Source organism: Salvia splendens, chromosome 12 (genome assembly GCF_004379255.2).
Source record: "Salvia splendens isolate huo1 chromosome 12, SspV2, whole genome shotgun sequence".
In the NCBI taxonomy this organism is placed as follows: domain Eukaryota; kingdom Viridiplantae; phylum Streptophyta; class Magnoliopsida; order Lamiales; family Lamiaceae; genus Salvia; species Salvia splendens.
The window spans coordinates 25,583,569-25,608,624 of NC_056043.1; the positions used below are offsets into that span (position 1 = coordinate 25,583,569).

The window sequence follows — 25,056 nt, forward strand, 5'->3', positions numbered from 1 at the left end:
ATATTTCTTCTGTCGTAAGAATATGCCCTTTTAGACCTTAGTACTTCAATTCCGAGGAAGTATTTCAGCGCTCCCAGATCCTTCATCTCAAATTCTTTGAACAAGTTTGTTCTTAGCTCCTCGATTTCTTTTGTATCATTTCCTGTAATAATCATGTCATCCACATATATAAGGAGACACGTCATTTTGTTACCTACCCTCTTAAGGAATAGAGTGTGGTCTGAGTTACTCTGCTGGTAGCCATACTTCTCCATTGCTTGACAGAACCTTCCAAACCATACCCTTGGGGACTGCTTTAGGCCGTATAGGGTCTTCTTCAGGCGACAGACTTGCCCTGGTGCAAACTCGTCTGAGTATCCAGGAGGAACCTCCATGTATACTTCTTCTTCCTTCTTCAATTCTCCGTGGAGGAAAGCATTGGTGACATCAAATTGCTGTAGTGGCCAATTCTGATTTGCGGCAACCGTTAGTAGGACTCTAACAGTACTCATTTTCGCCACAGGTGAGAAAGTCTCAACATAGTCTACCCCATAGGTATGGGTGTATCCCTTTGCAACCAGTCTAGCTTTGTACCTCTCGATGGATCCATCAGCTCGCCTTTTGATCGTAAAGATCCACCTACATCCAACGGGTCTCTTCCCCTCTGGCAACGCACACTTCTCCCAAGTGTTGTTCTTTAGCAATGCGTCCATTTCTCGTTTCATGGCATCCCTCCAATGTTTATGCTTCATTGCTTCTTCCACAGAGTGCGGAATATCCTCATCATACAACGCTGCTTCAAAAACCTTTGCCATTTCAGTCTTATGAGCTTTCACAGAATTCACAATGGAGTATTGTGTCTTTCGTCCCTTCCAATCAGGGGAGTATTTCTTTGGTGGTACTCCCCTGGTGCTTCTTGGCGGTAGAACCCGCGATTGCCCACATGTGCTTGCTTCTGGTTCTTTGTTGTGATCATGGTTAGTCTCAAGCTGAAGAGTTTCACTAGGGTCAGAATATTCTCTTACCTCAGGAATATCGGCCGGGGATTGTATTGCAACGATCTCACTGATCTTGACGGACTCAATTGGAATGTCAGAGACATGCTCGGCAGTAATGCTAACTTCCTCTGTTGGGTCCTCTTCTCGATCAGGACTTGGCTTATGACCAGGATTCGGACTCGGGCTCGAGTTTACAATAGGATTAGGAAGCAAACTTAGTGGGTCAATTTCAGTTTCTGGTTCTTTCTCCCCTTGACCGCTAAGTTGGTGGTAAAAGTATTCATTTTCTACGAAGTCACAGTTCATCGTGACAAGCATTCGTTTGGATTTTGGGTCATAGCAACGGTACCCCTTTTGATGCATTCCATATCCCACAAACACTCCTTTTATCGCACATGGTGAGAGCTTGGTTCGTTCAATTTTGGGAATGTGGATGAAGACTGGGTATCCAAAAAATTTTGGATCAAGTGTGAGAGGCAAGAGGAGTTCTGTATGGGCTGATAGGACTTGAATGGGTGTTTTTCTGTCAAGGTCTTTTGTTGGGAGACGGTTTAGAGTGTAGACTGAGTTAGTTAGGGCTTCGGGCCAAAAGGATTTTAGGACCTTGGAATCAATTAGGAGAGCTCTAGTCATTTCGAGTAGTTTCCTATTTTTTCTTTCGGCCACCCCGTTTTGTTCAGGTGTGTGAGGACATGTGGTTTGGTGTATAAGACCCTTTTTGGCAAAGAACGGTTGCATCTGGCTATTGACATATTCCCCCCCCGGTTATCAGACCTAAGTATTTGGATTTTTTTCTTGTATTGAGTTTGGACTTTTAAAAATAGACCCATGTCATACGTGAGCAATCATCAATAAAGAGCAAAAAATACTTAAAACCTCCACCACCCATAACTAGTGCAGGCCCCCAAACATCAGAATGAATAAGGGAAAAAACATGGTCCACATGGGTATTATTAATTCTAAACGAATGTCTGTGGCTCTTCGCTAGAAAACAAGTATCACAGTTCAAATGAGAAATTTTATCAAATCTAGGTAATAAGGTTTTAAGATACCCTAAAGATGGGTGTCCTAGTCGCCAGTGCCATAGCCAAGCCTGTCGGTCTGTGGATCCGTGAGTCAGCAACACACTACTCTGTTGAGCTATCTCGTCCACATAGTAGAGTCCTTCTCGCTCAGTGCCACGCCCAACAATCGTCCCCGTCCGGATATCCTGTAACATACAAAAGGAGGGTTGCATCAGTAAAGTACAGCTAAGCTCCTTTGTAACATGGTTGACTGATAGCAGCTTGTGAGACAAGAACGGAACATATAGACAATTTGAGATACTCATAGTGGGCAAAATTTTAATTGTTCATGCTCCTTGGATTGGAAGTACTTCCCCATTAGCTGTCTGAACATAGCTTTTCTTGGATTCAGTGATTCCAGTAAAATCAGAGATGTCAAAGGACATAGTGTCAGTTGCTCCACAATAAAAAATCCAGTCCCTATCTTGATGCGGTTTTTCAGAAGTAAGGCATGCAGTAGAGAGTGTTTCAAGTACAGAAAAACTATTTTTGCACTGAATTTTTGGGTTAATTTCCGAAAATGAACTATGTATGGGCCTTTTTCCTACAATATGTGAGTAATGGGGCTCATTGTCTAATTTCGGACTATCCAGGGACCTAGCAGAAATGATATGGGGTGTCTGGCATAATTTATTAGAAGCATAGGGTGCATTATATGATAATGGCAAAGTTAGGGGTGTATTAAATGAGGAACCTGATTTTGAGGGACTTAATTGCAAAGTGCCCTCTCCTTTACCTCGGCAAACCCTAGCCATTGCCATTTCTCCTGTCTGCGCCGTCGCTGACTCTCCTCCTCCCTCGGTTTCACCGGACCTGGTGCTACCCGCCTTGCAAGCGGCGCCGGAAGCCCGGTCACCGGTGGCTGGTATGGCAGTCCCTGTTCCTCCTCGGCGGTTGTAATTTCGCGATGCTCTCTTCCACTTCATCTCGTCCCACCACTCCGGGTACCCAACGAGGAGGAAGCACTGGTCTTTTGTATGCTTTCTCCCCCCGCAGTGGCTGCAGCTCAGTTTGTTCCGATCATCATCGGTCCGTCGCTCTTCTCCTCGGAAAGGGGTCTGCCCCGACCGTCCTCCGCTGCGCGAAGCAAGTCCCGTCCCGATTCCGCCGCTGGGTTGAGGTTCTCTTCCTTCGGCTTGCTTCACGCCGGACGGTCGCGTAGGCGTCCCGGACTGAGGGCAGGGGTTCCCGCTTGAGAATTTCTCTCCGGGTCACTTTGTGTTCGTCGTTGAGGGCCATTAGGAACTGGAAGAGCCTGATCACTTGTCTCTCTCGGTTGTAGACCATGATATCCTCCGGGTCCTTCATCGGATTTGGTTTCTTTCTATCGATCGACATCCAATGGCTTTGGAGTCGGTTCCATAGCTGTTCGAGGGTCATTTCGCCCTGTTTGATGTTGCTTGCTTTTCGGTGCAAGTAGTAGACTTGGAGTGAGTCTCCTCCACTGCCGTATGTCACGGCTAGCCCCTCCCAGAGTTCTCGAGCCGTTGGGTATTGCGATACCTCATTCACGAGTTCGGGCTCCATGTTGTTGATGATCCACCTGAACACGCAGTGATCCAATTTTTGCCATGTCTCGTGGTTGGGATCTGTTTCTGCCGGAGGTTCCGAATCCTTCGAGATATGAGAGGTTAAGCCTTTTCCCCCAATTGCACGTTTGATGAGGTTCGCCCACAGTGGGTAGTTGTCTCCCGATAACTTGGTTGAGACGACTACTTCACCGAGGTTGTCTGCGTTTATCATCGTCTGTTGTGGGGGGATTGGTGCGGTCTGGAGGTGTCGGAGAAATTCTGCAAACTTCATTGTGATGTCGTCCGAGAGGTTCACCATCGAACTCTTATTCTCATTTTCTGATTCTGACATCGTTCTGTTTCTGATGATTGCAGGTTTTTGCCTCTTGGCCGGGGTTCGAGATTGGTATTTGGACGATGATGATGTTATATTATGAGTCCCTATTGTTCAACCTGCTCTGGTACCATATTGAATTGGATAACCGAGAGGGAAGAAGCGATAGACATGGTAGGGATTGATTTTCTGTGATGCATTGATCGAATGGAGCAACTCTCTTAATATAGAGAGTTGCCCTAATTTACATATGGAAGGAGATCCCCTAATTATGATCGTATCAATCATACGTATCAATTACATATTAATCCCATGATTTGTTCCATAATTACAATTATTCTATTTACATATTCTGACAGTAATAAGTCAAAGTGATACGCAGAAGCATGAGAAGGTGTAGGTAAGTGAAGGTGAATTTTTCATGGATGATGAGTTTGGTTCTCTTCTCACGAATAACACTTGGAAGCTCGTGGAACTTCCAAAACTAGGAAAACTATTGATTTTGGACACAAACCAGAATCGTCGATTTCACCTTCTGGGAAAGAACGAAACGAGGGGTTTGGAACTGGAGCTCGCGGCACCACTAAAGGAAACTATAAATTATCTAAAAAATGTAATAATTGTAAGCATTTATCATATATGTGAAAAGTAAAAAACTAGTCCGAATGCTAAGAGTATAATACAAGGTGAAGTGCAAAGAATGGGTATATTTACCTACCTTCTATGGTATAATATCTCATCGCCGTTGTTGTGTACAAAGCTGCTTTTGTGGTGTACTTGGACAAAAAGAATTGGTACAAAATTGTAGCTACAAATACAACAAGATCTATCCATCATCAACCGTCTTCTGCGAAGACTCTGAATATGAAGTCTCTGAAGCGCTTGGAATACTGCTTGGGGTCCACGGCTGAGATTGAGGTCGGGTCATACTGGAACGACTTGTAGGCGTGCTCGAGCTTCTTGCTGATATCGTAGTCTTGCAAGATGTCGATGATGCCAAACACAAGGACCACGTTGTAGTACTCCCCTGTTGGCTCCCCTACTAGCTGAGCTTCCTCGCTGTTTTTCCTTATTGTCAGCTCGGCTCGTGCAGGCATATGGTCACCTAGTTTGATCGATGCCAACCTGCCACAACCACTAGTCATTTTCTACTAAGAAAAAAAATGGCTCCCACACAAGAAGATTTATTGATTGATTGATTTATATGAGCAGGCTTACTGGCTAAGGTCTGGTGATCCGTTGCCAAGAGGAGTTCGGGCACCCGTGTGTAGGGGCTCCCCGGCATTGGACATGTCTCGAAAGTGAACACCAACAAGAAGACTGTAATCCATGATTCTTTCTTGTTCAAGTAAGTCACAATCTTTGTCTACTTGTCTGCACAAACATTCATTAATCAAACTAGATTCCTTAATGTGACACTAGTTTTTATTGATTATATTAGATTATACTATACCTGCATAAATCTCGGAACCAAGAGTTTTGCAAACGAAATATGAAGTTCAAGTCGAGGTCCTTGAGGGTCGTGGTTGGTTCAATCTCTGATTCAGGCTTGTCAGTCAGGCGGCCGTGGGAGGAGCCTTTCAAGTCGAAACGTCTGTGGATGGCATATTCTGTGCGAAATAGATTCCCCATGATCACAAACCTCACCTGGTTGGACCAGTCACATTATGGCAAGAATGGTGATTTGAATATGATAAATGGAGTGTGCGTTGTTGTTGGTACCTTCTTTTGTGCAGCGCCGGTCAGCTTAACACAATGGAGACCGTAAAATTTGGTGACGAGGGTGTTCTCAAAGGCCCGTACATGCTTATAGTAAGCGGAAAGCATCCTGATAAGCACCTGCTAAAGAATAATTTCTTGTGTTATATCTAATGTCTTCAAGAATTGAAATGAGTTTAAGACATTTCCCATGAAATATGTGTTCACAGCAAATAGTGTATATTAGAACTCACTTTTGCCTCTGACTTCTTCATGGTCTTGATCATGTATCTGTCGTCATTAGTCAAGTAGAAGAAGCTTCCACTTTTTCCCGGTGACGAAAGCTCTCGGAGGGCATCATTTCCACACAAGGATATCATGTAATCAGCAGCATCTACCTTAAACAATTGCCGAAGCGCCCTAAATGGAAATCACAAGCTATATCTAGTGACTCAAGCTTCATATTTTGAGAACACCATAACATAAATAATAAAACAAAGCACAAGATTTTTAATATTTAGTCTTGCTATCCAATGACACAGTACCTCACCTGAAAACCAACGGGCAATAGTCTTTCCATCTGAAATCGCACGATTGGTGAGGTGGGGTGTGCTTGGATCCCGAAGGAGGGAATCGCGTCCATACTTTCTCCCTTGGATCAAAAGCCGATGATTTTAGATCAAGGGTTGTCGATGGAGCCGGTCTTCCCACAGCGTGCCTGTAAATTGCTACACATGAGCCTACAGAAACAATGTGCAGCAACACAAACTAAATTCAAATATTTTGTATCATGATTTGGTAAGAAACAAGAATCAAGAAATCTAAACTTATGGTTAACACAATCAAAAATATGTTTGGTGCTATACAATTGTAGTAGGACTTACAAAAGTTCATAAAGGTGAAAAACAAACATATAGTGCTAAAAGTTAAAGAAAGCAAACAATTTGAAGATCACTTATGTAAGTAAGCTCTTTTTCTTCTTTCCATATCCACACCATTGCCAAATCATTGAAATACCCACTTTCTAATGTTTCTCCTACCAAACATGTTGAACACAAAAGCATATATGCATCCTAAAAATTACCTTATTCCTAGCTGCAAATTTAGCATGAGGTCATAATTCTTATGCCCTTTTGATATAGTATTCCCCTGCTTCTTGGTCGGCTTGATAACGATATGTGGTCTCCCGGACCCCTTAGGCAGCATATCTAAATCCTCAGCCCGCCCCAACCCGGGGGAGCCCACTCCCAAATCCCTAACCGACTCACTACTCCCATCAAAACTATACTCTGAGCCTGCATTGCTCAACCCCCCTCCATCCACGGAGCTCGCCCTCAAATTCTTCCCGGCCAAATTCTTGAGCATATCCTCCCCATCACAAGGCCAGTTCAAAATCTTCAGAGAAGGGTGGTCACTAATCTCCTCACCCGGATGGATCCTACAATCACTCAAATTCTCCAAATACACCTCTTGGGGATCCCAGTCGAAGCTACCCGAATGAGAACTTGATGGATAGTAAGTCCCACTCTGCTCACTCTGATCTTTACTCCACACCCCCACATAGCAACTCCCATCCACCCAACGGAAGGTCCCGTTGCCCCGGGGCAAGCCAGCCTCCCAACCCCCATCATATCTATTCCCATTAGCCCACACCATAGTCCCATTCCCATTCATCCTCCCCCTCCTCCAATGCCCCACATACTGGTTCCCATTGATCCAGCTATACTTCCCCTTCCCATCAGGAAGGCCGCGGCGCCAATGGCCCTCGTATTTATCCCCATTGGCATAGTCACATATCCCCCTACCATGCCTGAGGTCAGACTGCCAAGTCCCATTATACCTCTCATTGGATGACCCTACAAACACACCACTTCCCTCCATGTAACTATCCTTGAACCCTCCTTCATACGAGGCCCCCGAAGGCCAAGTGAACTTGCCATGGCCCATCATCCAGCCGCGGTGCCAGTCCCCCTCATAGATGCAACCATCAGCCCATGAGCAGGTGCCGCGGCCGTGGGGCCAGTTGTCCGACCATTGCCCTGAGTAGGTGTCATGGTTGGGGAAGCTCTTGTCGACGTGGGGCAGGCCGTTGTCTTCATCATCGTCCACGTGGGCAACTGACATTGCTGAAAATATGCTGTTGGTCCTCCTCCTAGCTGTGACTCGAGATTTCTTCAATTTTGCTTCCCACACTTTGACAATGCCGGTTAAACCGTTGCTCATTCTCCTTCAAACAATCCAATTCTTATCTGCTTTTTCTTCAATCTCCCTTTGTCACCCCAAATCATATTTTCTTTCTTTCAAGAATCCCAGCTCCAATAAATTGACAACACCCATTTTTTGCAACAGATTGAATCACTAACACAATGCCAAAATTTTCCTTTAACTTTCTTTCTTTCTTTCTTTTGTTGGAAAATGATTGGCTTGTCTCGTAGTAAATCTCTTTCCTCAAAATCGGTGTCAAATATTTTTAGGAATGGGAGCTGTTTCATTAATGGACACAATTGGAACAAATCACAAACGGACAGCCTATTTTTCTTTTCTCTGAGGGAACTACTCTTTTTTGGATTGCAAAAATTTGTGTTTCATTTTTACTAAATAAAGCTTCTATTTTTGACACCAAAGAATTGAGGAAATACATTTTATTCATTTCCGGAATAGGCTCCTAAATCTGCTTGCGCGCCAAACAAATGGAAGGATGGTAACGAACAGTGGTTGGTGTGGCAATTCCTTTTATAGTTTGTATTAATATTCATATCATACATAAGTATAAGGAAAGTGGAAATAGTGAAGACTGGTCAAAATGATAGTGAATAATGTTTCAAATCCAAATCAATTGTGAACAAAAATGCTATGCTCTGAATAATTACTCACTAGCATAGAATAATTTATTTCTTAATTTCGCCGAATTTAATGAAACTCCTGCATTATTAAAACCAATTTATCCGACACTCATAATAATTTTATATTGGTGATTATTACAAGATTATGATTGATAAAGTAATATTTGAGATATTCTCATTTAAGAAACGAGATTGTGAATCATATAGAATGTGTAGATATTCAGATAGTAGCAAAGCGAATTTGATGAGTTTAATTATGGAGTAATATGTATAAAATAAAAAATGAGATTAAGAAGACGATAAATTATAGACTACGTATAATAACTGGACATATTGATATTCTGATACTAGTAAAGCGAATTGTTGTACTTCTTCCTATCCATAGTAATAGGTGCATTTTTTTAGTACACAATTTAAAAAATAGTATTAAGTGAGTTAAATAAAGAAAGAATAAAGTAGGAAATGAATATAGAATAAAGTAAGAAAGAGTGAAGTAAAAGAGAAGAAATGTGTTAACTTTTGATAAAAAGGAAATGACTCTACTGTTATGCAACATACCAAAATGAAAAAATGACTCCACTACTGCAGAATGGAAGGAGTAGTATATAATACTCCCTTCGTCCCACAAAATAAAAATAGGTCATATTTCCTTTTTTGTCCGTAGCATAGAAATAATTCATATCCATTTAAGGAAACTTTTTTCTATATGATTCATATAGAGTGAACTACAAAAATGATCCCTGAACTATGGGACAATCTCGCCAATAGTACTTGGACTTTAAAAATATCACCAGTGATCATTGAACTAAGGGTTTATTTCAAAATCGGTCCTTTTGCAACTTAATCAGTGATCAATTGTCTTCCTATTAATTTAACCACTCAATCACTTCTTGCTTAAATTCTATTTATTTTCTTATATGTTTTTTAATTCATAATTAATTGAATAGGATTTAACCCTGAACTAAGGGCAATGTTTTCTCCCGAAAATTCTCTTTTTGGGGGCTGGACAATTTGGTCTTTTCACATTTGTAACTTTTTCAATCTGATATTATTTCAATGATGTACTAAATCTGATATTATTTCAAAATTTATTTTCTTCTTCCCTTTGTCATCCTTCACTTTGTTCCTTTATTTCAATATTAGATTTAATTTTATAAAATTAAATTTAAATTTAGATTTTTAAATACCAATAAATTATTTTTAATTAAAATTATTAATTTATGTATTCTATTATAAAAGAGTTTTGTGTGAGCTGACTGCATAGTTTTATTTCTATATATATAGCTGTAAGTTGAGAAAGAATACATAGATTAATAATTTTAATTAAAATAATTTATTGATATCTAAAAATCTAAATTTTAAATTTAATTTTATAAAATTAAATAATATTGAAATAAAGAAACAAAGCGAGGGATGACAAAGGGAAGAAAAAATAAATTTTGAAATAATATCAGTTTAGTACATCATTGAAATAATATCGGTTCACACACTTACAAACAAAGTTAAGACAAAAATGACCACCCGAGTATGGGAATCGGTTCATCATTTTTAATTAATACAGTATGGGAATCTCATAACTTTATATTATTATTATTATTATTATTTTTCATTAATTGAGAATCGGTTCAAAATAATAATCGGTTCAAAATAATATTATTATTTTTTCATTAAATAAATCATTTATTTAAAATGTAGATCAATTTTATACTCTAGTATTAAATTTTATAAAATTAAACTTTTTGTAGTACTACTGATTCCCTGGCTTAGATTCCAAACATTTATACCGTAACATGACTTTCTGATTGGGTTGCTATACTGTCACATGACTTTCTAATTGGGTAATACAAGAGAAAATATCATTATTATAATTAAGCAAACATTTGGCATATGCTCCCCTCAGAAATCTTGATTAGACTCTCACATTTAAACTAGTACAATAACCTTGTTTTCTACTACATGGAGCTACGCACATTGCCTAGATCAACATTCTTGGTTTCACACACTTACAAACAAAGTTAAGACAAAATGACCACAAATTGAGATTCATTCTCCATTTTCTGTTTTGGATGTGAACTACACACATACACATACGCATACACATTATTTTTTTAATATCATAAAAATCTGTAATTGCTACCTACATCTGATGTACGTTGGAGATTTCGAGATAACTCTATTCATGTGCAGTAGTTTAATTTTTTTTGAAAGACTTAAATTATACTCTTTTCGATTGATTCAAGATGGTCACATTTTTTTAGTTTGTCTCATTCAAGATGTCTATTTTTCATATTTGAAAATAAATTCTTCTCTCTTTTCTTCTCATTAAAATATTTAGAGTGAACTACATAAATGGTACTTGTTCTTTCACTTTCGCACATAAATGGTACTTGATCTTTATTTTATATTGTTTTTGGTACCTATAAATCACTTTTTTGGTATCTGGTGCAATTTTCACCCAAAATGTCCTCTAAACAAATACATTTTTCCATTTGTGTCATAACGAATAATTTGGGCATATACAAAATTAGTACAAAAAGTGATATTATAATATCTTCTCTCATTCTCCTCACTCTTTATACTCTACTATTATTATTAATCAATATTGATATTATTACTTTGATGTTTTTTTTTCCTCAAACACCATCACGGCGGGGGGTTAAAGCGGACCCCCAACCTGTATATATCAAAAATCACCAAATGAACATACATCAGACGAGTCCAAAAGTGACTCGGTCCGCACGAGAGATACAAATCACAAGAGCTAACAAAGCTACTATGGTATCCCCACAGACCGGGTACTAACCATCTAACTAAAGAGAGAATAAGCATAACAAAGCTATACATCATAAAAAGGACAAGGATGATGGCCAAAAGCGGGCCAAATCCAAAGGAAATCAAAAACCCATAAATCAAAACCACGAACCAAGTGAAGTAGTCATCCATCTCGATATCTGAATCTGAAGTTCGGATAGCCCAACTGGTCCATCCTTAAATATACTTTGATGTTATGAATTAATAATTTATTTATTTTTAATATGATTCAAATATACTTAATTATAATTATAGTTAAAATTATATTTAATTATTATAATGATATTATTGTTAAAATACTAAAAACTAGTACTAGTAATTAATAAATAATTATAGTATAATTACTTAAATTAAGAATCATATAATATTACTCCATTATAATAATAATAATAATAATAATAATAATAATTATTATTATTATTATTATTATTATTTTATATTAAATTAATAACTAATCAATATAGTCTTAAATAAAAATTTAAAATTGTGAATTGTATTCATAATGATATAACGAGTTGAATATTTTTAGTTAGGCGTTTCAACCCTAAAATGAGTATAAAATAATTTAATAAAAATATTCAATTGATTTAATTACTTTATATAACTAATTTAATTAGGTGTTTTGTTCTTGATTTATATTATGAATGGAATTTGATGTATGTATAAAATACTAAAAAGAAAGAAGAAAAAGAAGAGAAAAGAAAAAAGAGGAAACATAAACTAAGGAGAAAAAAGAAAGAAGAAAGGAAGATAAAATACTAAAAAGAAAGAAGAAAATGAAGAAAAAAGAAAGAAGAAGGAGAAGAAGAAACTAAAGAAGAAGAAAAGAAATAAGAGGAAGAAAAAAAATCACATGTTTGGTACTATTTAATTGAAATTTCTAAAAATATCCTCCATAACAAAAAAAATCACATGTTTGGTATCTAGGGTTATTTTTGTCACGGGGTACCAAAAACGATATAAAATAAAGATCATGCATCATTTATGTGCGAAAGTGAAAGATCAGGTACCATTTATGTAGTTCATTCAAATATTTAACTACTTTTTTTTCTACTTACCCCACCTTACAATTCCTCCTAAAACTCAATATCACTTAAGAATGTGGATATTTTTAGTAGGACTATAGAAATACTCATATTTGTATTAATTCATATAACATCTGAAAGGGAATGAAATCATCATTTCGGTGCTTCTAGCTAAGAAAATATTACTACTACTATTAAAGAGGGAGAAATAATTGTATGAAATTGCTTTAATAATTGAGACTAAGAAGGCTTGCTTGCCACAAACCAAAGCAATATCATCTTCAAAGTTCGTATTTTAAATGTTATGGAAAATAGAAGCAAAAAGGATAAATGTGAAAGATTAGTTCTTCAATTATTGACCTAATCCCATAAAATCATGTGATTGGCCTATTAGCCCATTTGAGGAAATACACTCAAGCAAACATGTAGTGGTGCATAAAACAGCCAGCCAGAATTAATTATTCAAATCTATATAAGATACTCCATTAAAAGACAGATCCTCATCTAATTTATAGTAAAATATATATATGAGAAAAAATTCATCATCTACCATCATTGGAATAGATATCAAGTTTGGTCCAGCCTGGAAAATAAGTACTCCTCACATGGAGCATCAAATTTGTTCCAGTGCTATTATCTTTTCCCTATTTAATATAGTTTTATTTTGATAATACTAGTGGCTATTTTATAGATTTTCACTTTTAACTAATTATTGATATATGCTATGTATGTGGAATTAGCACTAATTGTATCTGAGTATATTATTTAGGCCCCTTTCTTTGATTAAAACACATTCCTCTTGATATTGAACACCAGACCTCCCCAAATCTCTCTACAAAACTCTAATTATATCACTCATTGTATCTTTCAACTCAAGTCCACTTTGTAAGTTTACAAGAAATATAAGAATGTTGCCAAAAATTTTCATTTTAGAAGCTAATATAGGAAGGTGAGAGGAATAGTGGAGCTGAAAACTCAATGATAGCATACATAGTAGTATATCAAATATTTTATTTAGCATTTTAAAGATAATTATGAAATGACTCATGATTTTGAGATATATAATGTGAAGTGAGCAAGAGCTGAATCGGATCGTGTGTGTTTCGTGTGCTTACAGGGAACACTAATACAAGTGCTCAGTCAAGACACCGCGCTTCTTAAATCCACTGGATCACTAGGTCCAGGAACCCAAGGAACACAGAGTGTTGTTGTCGTTGGACACGCTCGACTCTCCTTCAAAAATTAATCCCTCAACCCAAATTACTATTAAATTAGTATAGGGAAGTGGGGTCGATCCCACGAAGATGGATTCGTGAGTAGTGTTTAGATACTCTGGAAACAAGCGGCTGCTGCCACGCAAAGGGTTGAGGTTTATAACAACTACCACTAGACCTAGGCACGAAATTTAAATGCTAGACCTAAGAAACAGAATACTTGTAAAATCAGACATCAACACCGAAAGAAACAAGAGCTCGCTAGACCGTGTAAATGATTAACTAAATATGACTAGGCAGGAAGAATTAAAAAGTGGGGACCAGGACATTCAAATAAGGTAAGTACGGTAAAAGCTGCAACTAACAAACTCATGCAATTTCTTATCCCACTCAGAAACGTAAATGAAGAAAACAGAGCATACTCCTAGATTCGAACAGAATATAGAAATCGGGACGCCGGAAACTTGCTACGAATCGGAAGTACATCAGATCTACATAAACTGAACGAAATGAAACGAAAATACGTAAGCTAGGCATAAAATTAAACCAACACGACTCAGATTCACGTCGAATACTTAATCCACTCCGGATCCAAGACATCCGAACTCAACACCCAGCACAATCAACTCCATAGCTCCGATCCTCACAGATCTACTCAAATCAACTCCAGATCCCAACAATCAAAGACAACCCTACGACATCAACAAGTTAAGAACCCGATTCATCCACAAACAAACTCCATTCTCCCAGATCCAACCACAAACCTGCGATAATCTAGAAAACAACCAACTCCAACAATCCAACTCAGAATTCAAGTAAACATAATCGACAAACAAAGATCAACACAGTCGGCATAAACTAAAACGAAACTTGCATAAACACAGAGAATATCCAGAAAACAAAGAGGTCCGAGCCTCGAACAGCGAAGCTCGGCGAATTCAGCAGAAACGTAAACAGAAAATAAATTGTTTCTTCGCCCTCAAGTAGGACGGTGTTACCACCAGATCGAAAATTCCTTTGGTGCGGTGGCACATAAGAGTTCCCTTGATTATTCTGATTTCTGTTCTCCCAGCTTGAGTGGTCTCCTTGGTTCCGATTGATCCAGCTGCCCTGCCCCTCTTGATTCCTTCCTGACCGGTTACCTTGCCTTTCGGGCTGAGGTGCAAACTGCTGACTTTGTTGTGGTGCTGGCTGATTCTGCTCATTGTCAGTCCATCTGAAATTCGGATGATTCCGCCAAGGTGCATCTCTCTGTCTTCCTGGATTCCAGCTCCCATCGGGATTCCAACTACCCATTGCATTGACCTGGGCCTGATAATCTCCTTCCTGGGTCCCGTAATATTGCTGAATTTGACTATCTCCTGGACCCGGAGATTTCTCCTTCCCTTGCGAAGTCAGTGGATTCGTTTTTTCAATCGCGTTCAAAAGAGCCTTCTCGAGCCTATCAATCCTTGCCTCCACTTTATCATCTTCTTGCTCTCTTACGGCATGCACCGACCCTCTTCTCACAGCATTCCTAGGGTTATCGTACGCCTTCTTAGCGTCGATCAATTTTCCCAGAATTTCCCTTGCTTCACTTCCCCTCTTTCTTGTGAAATTCCCCCCACTCGAGGAATTCATTAAATCCTTTGATCGTTCCTTCGTAAAACAGAGAGTAGGTCTCTGCCTCTATCATTCGGTGGTTTGGGCATGCATCCAACAACCCCTTAAATCTCGACCAATACTGACTCAAGGATTCGTCGTAATCCTGCTTACACTCTAATATTTCTTTCTTCAGTGCATTCGTCTTGTTGGATGGGAAGAAATAATCTAGGAATTCCAATTTGAAATCCCTCCATGTGCGAATAGAATCCGGGGGTAACCTTAATAACCACGTGTTAGCTTCCCCTTTCAAGGTAAACGGAATCGCACGTAGGCAATAATCCTCCTCTGTTGCATCATTCGGCCTTTTCTGAATACCACACAACTTGCTGAATTCATTTAAGAACTCATACGGACACTCATTTCTACGCCCAGAGAACGTCGGCAAGATGCCGAGCACGTTTATCTTAATCTCAATAGTCCTCTGGCGTGGATTCATCACTATAGCTTGAGCTGGTTCTCCATCTAAATGGACAGTGAGAGAACCGATCTCTGGATCTGGATCTACTACCTGCGCCATGACTATTTCCCTTGCTTCCCCTGTTTCTGACTCCGTTTCTGATTCGGGTGGGGATTCTGGATCTTCGCGTCCTGACGACGTCCAAGATTCGTCGCTAGTTGATTCACTCGGGAACATATCTCCAGTGGTGAACCCTGATCTGGTGGTCATAGTAGAGGCTGTATCCTTAACCTGCCGAGTAAACTGGCCGTACTTCATCCCAGACGAGTTGCTCCAGTAGGTAGATCCTGAGCCTCTGCTCATAAACTACAAACAAAAGAGAAAGAAAACAAATCAAAACTATTTACACCACAGACTCTGAACACTAACACTAAGCACGCCATCCATCCCCGGCAACGGCACCATTTTGAAGTGAGCAAGAGCTGAATCGGATCGTGTGTGTTTCGTGTGCTTACAGGGAACACTAATACAAGTGCTCAGTCAAGACACCGCGCTTCTTAAATCCACTAGATCACTAGGTCCAGGAACCCAAGGAACACAGAGTGTTGTTGTCGTTGGACACGCTCGACTCTCCTTCAAAAATTAATCCCTCAACCCAAATTACTATTAAATTAGTATAGGGAAGTGGGGTCGATCCCACGAAGATGGATTCGTGAGTAGTGTTTAGAGACTCTGGAAACAAGCGGCTGCTGCCACGCAAAGGGTTGAGGTTTATAACAACTACCACTAGACCTAGGCACGAAATTTAAATGCTAGACCTAAGAAACAGAATACTTGTAAAATCAGACATCAATACCGAAAGAAACAAGAGCTCGCTAGACCGTGTAAATGATTAACTAAATATGACTGGGCAGGAAGAATTAAAAAGTGGGGACCAGGACATTCAAATAAGGTAAGTACGGTAAAAGCTGCAACTAACAAACTCATGCAATTTCCTATCCCACTCAGAAACGTAAATGAAGAAAACACGTAAGCTAGGCATAAAATTAAACCAACACGACTCAGATTCACGTCGAATGCTTAATCCACTCCGGATCCAAGACATCCGAACTCAACACCCAGCACAATCAACTCCATAGCTCCGATCCTCACAGATCTACTCAAATCAACTCCAGATCCCAACAATCACAGACAACCCTACGACATCAACAAGTTAAGAACCCGATTCATCCACAAACAAACTCCATTCTCTCAGATCCAACCACAAACCTGCGATAATCTAGAAAACAACCAACTCCAACAATCCAACTCAGAATTCAAGTAAACATAATCGACAAACAAAGATCAACACAGTCGGCATAAACTAAAACGAAACTTGCATAAACACAGAGAATATCCAGAAAACAAAGAGGTCCGAGCCTCGAACAGCGAAGCTCGGCGAATTCAGCAGAAACGTAAACAGAAAATAAATTGTTTCTTCGCCCTCAAGTAGGACGGTGTTACCACCAGATCGAAAAGTGTGTCAGCTAGAAGTGAACCCCAAGTATGCCCTGAATTTCCCACGAAAGAACCCAAGTGTGTGAAGAAAAGTGAACTAAGCTACAAGTTGTTGGCGAGGTCTCCAACCGAGAAGATCCCTCTAGCGTGCATGCTTCTCTCTTTTATAGACGCGGACATAACCTTCTAGAGTCTTCGTAGAAATCCCTATTCTACCCTTCAACTCCGAGGCTTCCTCCGTCGAGCAATTTTCCGCATAATGTCCACTCTTTCGCCTTCTTCCTAGGTCCACGCAACTGTCTCCCTTCTTTGCTGGACCTGGCGAAAATCTTCACACACCTGGCTTAAAATGCGTGTTAGACCCACAAATTTCACGAATTAAAGCCCTAGACCTATGCATGAAATTAGCCTTATCATAATGTCATTATGTTCTTTTTCATAATTACTACACACTTTATTTCCTTTATTTCTTCGTTTTCCTGACTGATATTTATTAAACTCTGTTCATTTCTACATTTATTTTCTCCATTGTTTTGCAATTTATATTTTTCTCTCTCTATTTCCCCCTCTCTATTTCTTTAATTAAAAAGATGAATCTATAATTATTCACAATTATTGTTTTGCAGCCTGAAATTTGGGAGCGAAAAAAAATAATTTATTAATCAAATACTGATTTCTTTGCCTAAATTTGTTAACTTAGTGAGATCAAAAGTAAGATTTATAAAATCAATTATTTTAAAATATGTGCATTTCAATAATCGATGTGGATAAAGAAAATGACAGATTTTTGGGTTGTATTGTAAATCGTAGATTTAGATCTATATTTTCTATTTATTTGCGAAATGTTGTATAGAAGATAGAGCGACTGAGAAAAAGAAAGGACCAAAAAGAAAAAATAAAAGAATTACGATAAGGTATGTGTAGATATAAATTTAATAAAAAGTCAAATATACTACTAATATTTCTTCTGTGCTAATTTAAGTGAGACCGTTCTTTTTAAGAAATTGAAGTTTAAAAAGTTAAGGGAAAGGAGAATAGAGTAGAAGAGTGAAAAATATAATAAAGTAGGAGTATATATGAGAGAATGAAATGAAAAAAAGTAATTGTGTTATATCTTGCCAAAAAATAAAATAACCCATTTTAGGTGGGAATGCCCCAAATTTAAAAAGAAATACCACAAGAGTTTATAGTGGGGTGGAGGAAGTATAAAATTAGCATACTCTTTAAACCGTATTACTATAATTTACTATTACATAAAAAATTCATTTTCTTATGAAATTTCCAAGCTCCGCAGATCCTCATTTTGCAAAAACTGCAATGGACACGGCATATAATTTAATCCCTTCTCTTATCCCAAGTTAGTTGAGACGTCATTACCACAAAATTGTAAAAATTGATGTTTAACGATTAAATTATAAAGAGAATAAAATATGAGAAAGAATAAAAAAAATGCCAAAAAAAATACCAAGTCAAGTATTAGAGAAGAGGGTGTATTTAAGAAAGGTAATCTTATAATCAATAGTGATGAGTAGTGAATCTCCATACCAGAATACACTTAGGGCTCGTTTGTTTGGTATGTTAGTGGGTAGATAAAGCCCACTATATACCCTTATGTCTGTGTTTGATTGACATGTTTGTATTACACGAGACCCGGTGTTGAATCCCACAACCCGCTTTTGTTGGTGTTTATTAGGGCAAAATATTTGATAACTCTGTACATGTTGAAGGCTGCGTTAGAATTTTATCAGCAAAAAAATGATAGGACCCCCGTGAGTCAAAAGACATAATTACCCCCATCATTAATACAATCACCATCCTCTTCACCGACAAAATTCCCAACCCAAGCATTCAAAAATTTGTGGAGTAATCTAAGATCTGCGGCGAGTTTGCGAAATCCAAATCAAACAAAAACTGCAGGTAGTTTGTGCTTTCACGAATTCGTGGAATAATCGAAAATCCTGATTCAATTACGAAGGGAATTCGAAGATCTGGGTGGGCAGAAAAGCTTGTGCGTTTAATTGGTTAGGTTCAATCCAATTGCATAGGATCCATGGCCGAGCAAAATCAAATTCTGAGGGTAATGTTTTACAAAATTCTGGAATACTATCCATCTTCAATTCGTGACCGGGCTTCGATTTATTATGCACATAATACACAATTTGTGGATGCTAGAGTTCTTCGTTGTGGGTGTATGTAATATTCAGGTTATAAGATGTATGTGATTTGATGTAATTTCTATTTATATTTCAATTTTCTAATTGATATTCTGTTGCTCTGTATATAATCGATAAAAGTCTGTATGCTCTGACTTAGCATCATCATTTTTTAAAATCTTGTTTACAGTTTCACTTGATAAGTGGATTTGATGTTGGTCAGTCTGAACAGGGTTACGGTTTGTTTGCTATGAATACCATATAAAAATTCATGTCTGTAATTGCAAATCTGCTAGCTTTAAAATTGACGCTGTTGTAATCCGTATAAGATGACCGGAAGGGTGAGGAACCGACCACCGTTCTGATTATGCTTGAGGAAGTACTGAAAAACCTTCGGATCAATCTCCTCTTGGTAAGCATGCTACTCACTATGATTGGACCTAACCCGAAAAAAAGGAAACAGGGTGGTAGAGATACACCAGAAAAACTGATGAGTCCATTCCAGACCATGTAAAATAGTTAGACAGGCTTGTCCGTGTAACTGATAGATCATGCATAGACAATCTTCGAATGGATAGAAACACATTTGGTAGATTATGTCGTCTTCTGCGTGACCGAGTTGGATTAATAGATCAAAAATTTGTTACGGTTGAAGAACAAGTAGCTATGTTTTTATGCATTCTATCCCACCACAAAAAAGACACGGATTGTTGGTCACAATTTCATGCGTTCTTTGCAAACTGTGTCTAAATATATGCATATTGTGCTCAGTGGGGTCCTTACTTTACACAAGGTGTTTTTAGTGAAACCCGAGCCAGTTGATGATGCTTGCACTGACCCAAGATGGACATGGTTTAAGGTCTGTTAAATTTGTGAAATGCCCTGGTGTTTTATATCAGTTCTTTAAATGTCCCCATGTCTGACCCTATTTTTGTAACAAATAACTAGGGATGCCTTGGAGCTTTGGATGGTATGTATATCAACGTCAGGGTACCCATTGCGGACACCCCTAGGTACCGAAATAGGAAGGGCCAGGTAACGACAAACACACTTGCGGTATGCGATCGACGACTCCGCTTTGCGTATGTACTGCCGGGATGGGAGGGATCAGCAGGTGATTCGAGGATTTTACGTGATGCTATAAGCCGGCCGCTTGGACTGAAAGTTCCCAAAGGTAGATCATTATGAATTTTCATTTATTTCCTATGTTTGCCCTTATAGTTCAACACATTTTGAATACACAATGTCCTTATGTGATTATTATCATGCACCTTCGCTCTCATTTCATAGATTGCTATTACCTTTGCGACAATGCGTATTCCAACAGCGAGGGATTCATCACACCATATAAAGGCGTCCGATATCATTTGAAAGAGTGGGGTCCTGGAACACAAGCGCCGCAAACTCCCGAAGAACTTTTCAATTTGAAGCACACTAAAGCAAGGAATGTGATTGAGCGTTCCTTTGCAGTTCTTAAGATGCGTTGGGGAATCCTGCGCAGCCCGAGTTTCTACCCTATCGACGTGCAAACCGGGTTGATAATTGCTTGCTTCCTGCTGCACAATTTCATTCGTACTAATGTGGAAGTAAATCCCTGTGAGTACGTCTTAAGCGCTGAACTGGATGACGGGTATGGCAGTGACAACGAAGAGCCGGTAGTGCCTACTATCAATGATGTCTCGCCAACAGCTTTGTGGACGAAGAAGAGGGATGATTTGGCGGCTGCAATGTGGGGTCAATGAATGATCGGGTGAACGTAGTAACATGAGTTTATGAATTACTTGGATTTGCATTTATGTGCGTGCAGTTTTCTATTTGACAAACAAATGGTGTGTATGGAGTGATTAAATTTTCTTGTGTGATACTTTGTTATGTATGGCCTAGGCGCATACTTTATATTCTGGATTAATGATATGAATGGGTTAGGGTCTGTTTAATTTTGAATATGAGTCAGTTTGTGCATTTGTTTGTCTAATATTTGTAATTTGGTTGTCTTCCTTATATATTTATACAATTTTGAGTTTGGGACAACACATCATACAAGTTTGGTGAGGTTTTAAATTCCCACATTAACTCCCATTATAATAAACGTAAACATCATTTCCGTTCCTAGGCAAAAATTACTTATTATAACGTAGTCCATATATGACATTCTTTTAACTAAATTGTTCGGTTTTGTTAATTATTGATTTTTTTGGTTAATTATTATTAATGAGGGCATGCATGGATGAAGCATTAACGACATTAATGGAAAAGATTTTGTTTTCATATATAGACAGATATTGTGTCAAGAAATGCAACATTTTTTCAGATATATTTTGATACTTTAGTGTTGACTAAATATTTGATAATTTATTAACAAATATTTTTACCCCATGTATAGTGCGCATATTAAATTATGTGCATGTATATCTCAAAAGTCAAACAAGCCCAGAATATATGTAGCCCTTTCAAATTTCATATATAGATTGGACCTTAGAGCCATAACATAATTAAGAAACATTCACCAAAATACCATACATTAAACCCAATGATCAAGCATTAAAGCAAGTAATATGAAAATTTGCCATGATCAAATGGGCGTGCACAACGCAAGTATCACCTACATTACGATAATAAAAAGCTTACTACTACTGCATATAGCTAAAGTAATTACTTCCAACGATCTAAAGGACGTTCAAACCACACGTAAAATTGGACAACAAAGGCCTCAACGAGCTTGAAATGACAACGCACCCCTTCCACCAGATTGTGCTTGTCTTTGAATCGAGCCCACCCATCCTTCATCCATATCTTCCTCGAGTTATGTTTGAGTGTACATCGCCACATCCCCCCTTCGGTCACCAGATACACGGCCGCTTTAATTGCCCCCGGTGGGATACGGCGTTGCCAAAAGCCATATGGGATCTCAATGTTGTGATTGATGTTCGTCGGGGTGAGCGAAATGACGAATGTTGGGCAGCCGTCGACGTTTAGTGCCCCGCTATCGTCCACGTAGTCGTCATCCATAGTTGTTTCAGATTCAGTCTCCGATGGCACGTAATCGTCGGACGTATCGATGTCCGGGGAGTAGCTACCTTCCACATCGTCGTCTTCAACAACTACAAATAAAATGAGTTTATGTATTAGTCCCGCATGAACAAAGTAGATGATTTCAAGTGAGTTTACCGTCAACGTCTCCCTGCGGTGGACAATGTGTTGCGCTATCAAACCGCTTTACATTGAAAATTCCAACATCCACCAAAGTGAAGGTGAGATGATCGCCGTGTACGACGCCAGTAGCACGAACAAACTCTCGCCATCCGGAGGAGAAGAAGAACCCATTGGCAAGCTTTAGAATTCGCACCCTATATCGTATTCCATTCGGCCAAACGAGCCTACAGTCGAACGGTAGGTCATGCCCGTGAATCCTGATGAATTCGGGAGGAAGTCGCTGCAAGATATAAGTTGAAGTGAAAACAACATAACAATTTCATATGTAATATATCAAAATAGAAAGCCACATACCATGTCATCCTTGCATCGCTCCTGGTGGAACACCTTCATGAATGCAGGGAGTCTTTGGTAGTCCGGGTCGACGTTCGGGATGGAGTTAGAACCTTCACCTCCCATTTGAAGTTATATGTGATGAAGATTTAGTTTAGGGTTCGACTAAGTGTTGAATGTTGTTTAACCGACTAGATACGTATACAACGTTAGGCTTCAAATGGAGAAGACAACCTTATGCATTAAAGAGAAGTGGTGAGGAAGGTGGAGAAAATTTATGATATCTGAATCGGTGGGTGAGCAAATAAAGTGTGGCGTGTGAACCTGTGTATACATGGCTTCTCGCAAATCCCGTTGGTGGTTGGGAGTTGAATTAAAAGGAGAAAGAATGATGATAATTTAAAAAGAAAAACAATATTACTGGGGTTGAGTATATTGAATTCATTTAGATATTTGTGGATGTATGAACTGAGTAAAGAATTGATTAAATATTCCATAATGATTCGTGTCATATAGTGAAAGATTATACTAGGATTACAAGATATATATTATTTGAAATTTGTATATACAGCACTGAAAACATATTGGGTGATAATCCCAAAAGTTTTTCACAAATTCCAATCCCACGATCATGAACTAACCGATTATGCATAAGTAAGAATAAACCACGATAGAATAAAACAATATATTATAATATAATACCGAATATTACCCAAATGAAATGTCTATACATATTTGGATACTATTATATATAATTTCAAATCAGCAATACCTTAACCACCGCCTACATAAACGGGTGGTTGACTTATCTAAATTGAGATATTAATGCATTCAATATGAGGACATATCGTGGAATAACTAAATACATAAATATATATTCTCCACATTGCTAATGAATAAATAAATATAGAACCGAAAATAACTCAACTTTCTATTTAATTCGGTCATACCAAATCTGATTATCCCACTCGTACTCAAACGGCGGTGTATGTGACATGTTAGGCCGGCGGGATGGTCACTTTTTTGTACCCAAACCCTAATGGATTTGACAAATATCTACCAAGGGTAAATGCTATTCCAATTGCATTAACTACTGTATTATTAGATCTTCTATGAAATTATTCTATATAATGTACTGAAATTTGCAGTTGTATACAAACAACTCCAAAATGAACTCCCGAATTCCAACTCAAGCATCGTTCTTCTATAGTGGCAAATGGATCCAAGAGATGGATTATGTGTTGCTCACAACCCTCATCGAGAAGAGGATTGGGCATGGATGGGACGATGCAAGTGTTCCCAACTATGTGCTTCATTTCTGTGTGAAATTGATTAACCGTCGTTTTGGTTCTGAACTTACATGCAACGACATCACGACGCGGATGATGCTTCTCAAGCAGCGGTACGATACGTTCAAGGCGTTGGTTGCCACGACCGGCGTACGGTGGGAATATGTCGACAAGATCGTTGTGGCCAATGAAGCAGTGTGGAAGGGCGTATTCATGGTGCTCACACTCATTTTTATATATAGATTGATGATTGTTTTTTAAAAACATGAATAAATGCCGTGTTGTTTTTGCAGCTAAATGCGTTCTCCGGGGCGTACTACCACCGCGACGAGCCACATTTTAACGAACTGGCCACTATATTCGGTTACTTCGACGTGAAGGTTGAGGAGGCCACTGAGGTGATAACCTTATCCGACAATACCGAGATCGTAGTCATTACTGACACCATCGAGCCAAACGCGCCCGTGCGTGGGCGTGTGAAAGAATTGGATGTCTATCTCGACACCCTCACCCGGGGCAGCATCGCATGTTCGCCGAAAGCTATTTCACATTGACGAGGTTAACCTAGACCTAGACCACCTATCATCTTCAAAGTCACCAAATCGCGACATACCGGCGAAGAAGGTGATGGGGGCTTCACCCAAAGGTTCCTCGTGGGATTCTTGGAGCCCGCTCCCAACGTCACGCAAGACGGCACCGTAGCTGGTGTTTTATTAGTTTCAATCGAATGTTATGCAATATGGTGTAGGGTTTAGCATTTTGTCGTAAGTTTAAAATAGTAGGAACTTAAGTAGTAATGTTATGTTTTATGTCCTCATCCTTAGTAGTCGTTGGTTTAAAATAGTAGGAACTTAACAGTAGCAATGTTATATTGTATGTCCTCATCCTTAGTTAGTCGTCGAAAATATTGCTCGATGGATGTGTCGATTCTCTATGTATTAGGAATTTGGATGTGAAGTTGTTGATGTTTAATTTGCTATAAGAAAAAATGGCATAATAGCCAAGCCGGTTGTGTACGTTATATTTAACAAGTCCATTACTTAATAATTAACAAATATAATAGTCAACCAACAAAGTGGATTTCAATTTAAGCATCAGTATGAACCCCAATAT

At 38.7% G+C, this 25,056-nt stretch overlaps 3 protein-coding genes across 3 annotated transcripts; 1 reads left to right on the plus strand and 2 right to left on the minus strand.

Moving 5' to 3' along the window:
* Positions 1 to 4,616: 4,616 nt before the first annotated feature.
* LOC121758092 (phosphatidylinositol 4-phosphate 5-kinase 6-like) lies at positions 4,617 to 7,866 on the minus strand. Its single transcript, XM_042153531.1, has 7 exons — positions 6,669 to 7,866; positions 6,135 to 6,302; positions 5,839 to 6,004; positions 5,609 to 5,728; positions 5,340 to 5,533; positions 5,105 to 5,260; positions 4,617 to 5,023 (listed from the first exon to the last, which is right to left on the minus strand). The coding sequence occupies exons 1-7, from the start codon at positions 7,805 to 7,807 to the stop codon at positions 4,723 to 4,725; spliced, it is 2,244 nt and encodes a 747-aa protein (XP_042009465.1). The 5' UTR covers positions 7,808 to 7,866; the 3' UTR covers positions 4,617 to 4,722.
* A 12,056-nt stretch (positions 7,867 to 19,922) lies between these two features.
* On the plus strand, positions 19,923 to 20,910 carry LOC121757777 (putative nuclease HARBI1). Its single transcript, XM_042153266.1, has 3 exons — positions 19,923 to 20,027; positions 20,117 to 20,342; positions 20,459 to 20,910. The coding sequence occupies exons 1-3, from the start codon at positions 19,923 to 19,925 to the stop codon at positions 20,908 to 20,910; spliced, it is 783 nt and encodes a 260-aa protein (XP_042009200.1).
* Positions 20,911 to 21,820: 910 nt separating this feature from the next.
* On the minus strand, positions 21,821 to 22,780 carry LOC121757778 (B3 domain-containing protein Os03g0619800-like). The gene is made up of 3 exons (XM_042153267.1): positions 22,676 to 22,780; positions 22,337 to 22,601; positions 21,821 to 22,269 (listed from the first exon to the last, which is right to left on the minus strand). Exons 1-3 carry the CDS (start codon positions 22,778 to 22,780, stop codon positions 21,821 to 21,823), a joined length of 819 nt encoding a protein of 272 aa, XP_042009201.1.
* Between the last annotated feature and the right edge of the window lie 2,276 nt (positions 22,781 to 25,056).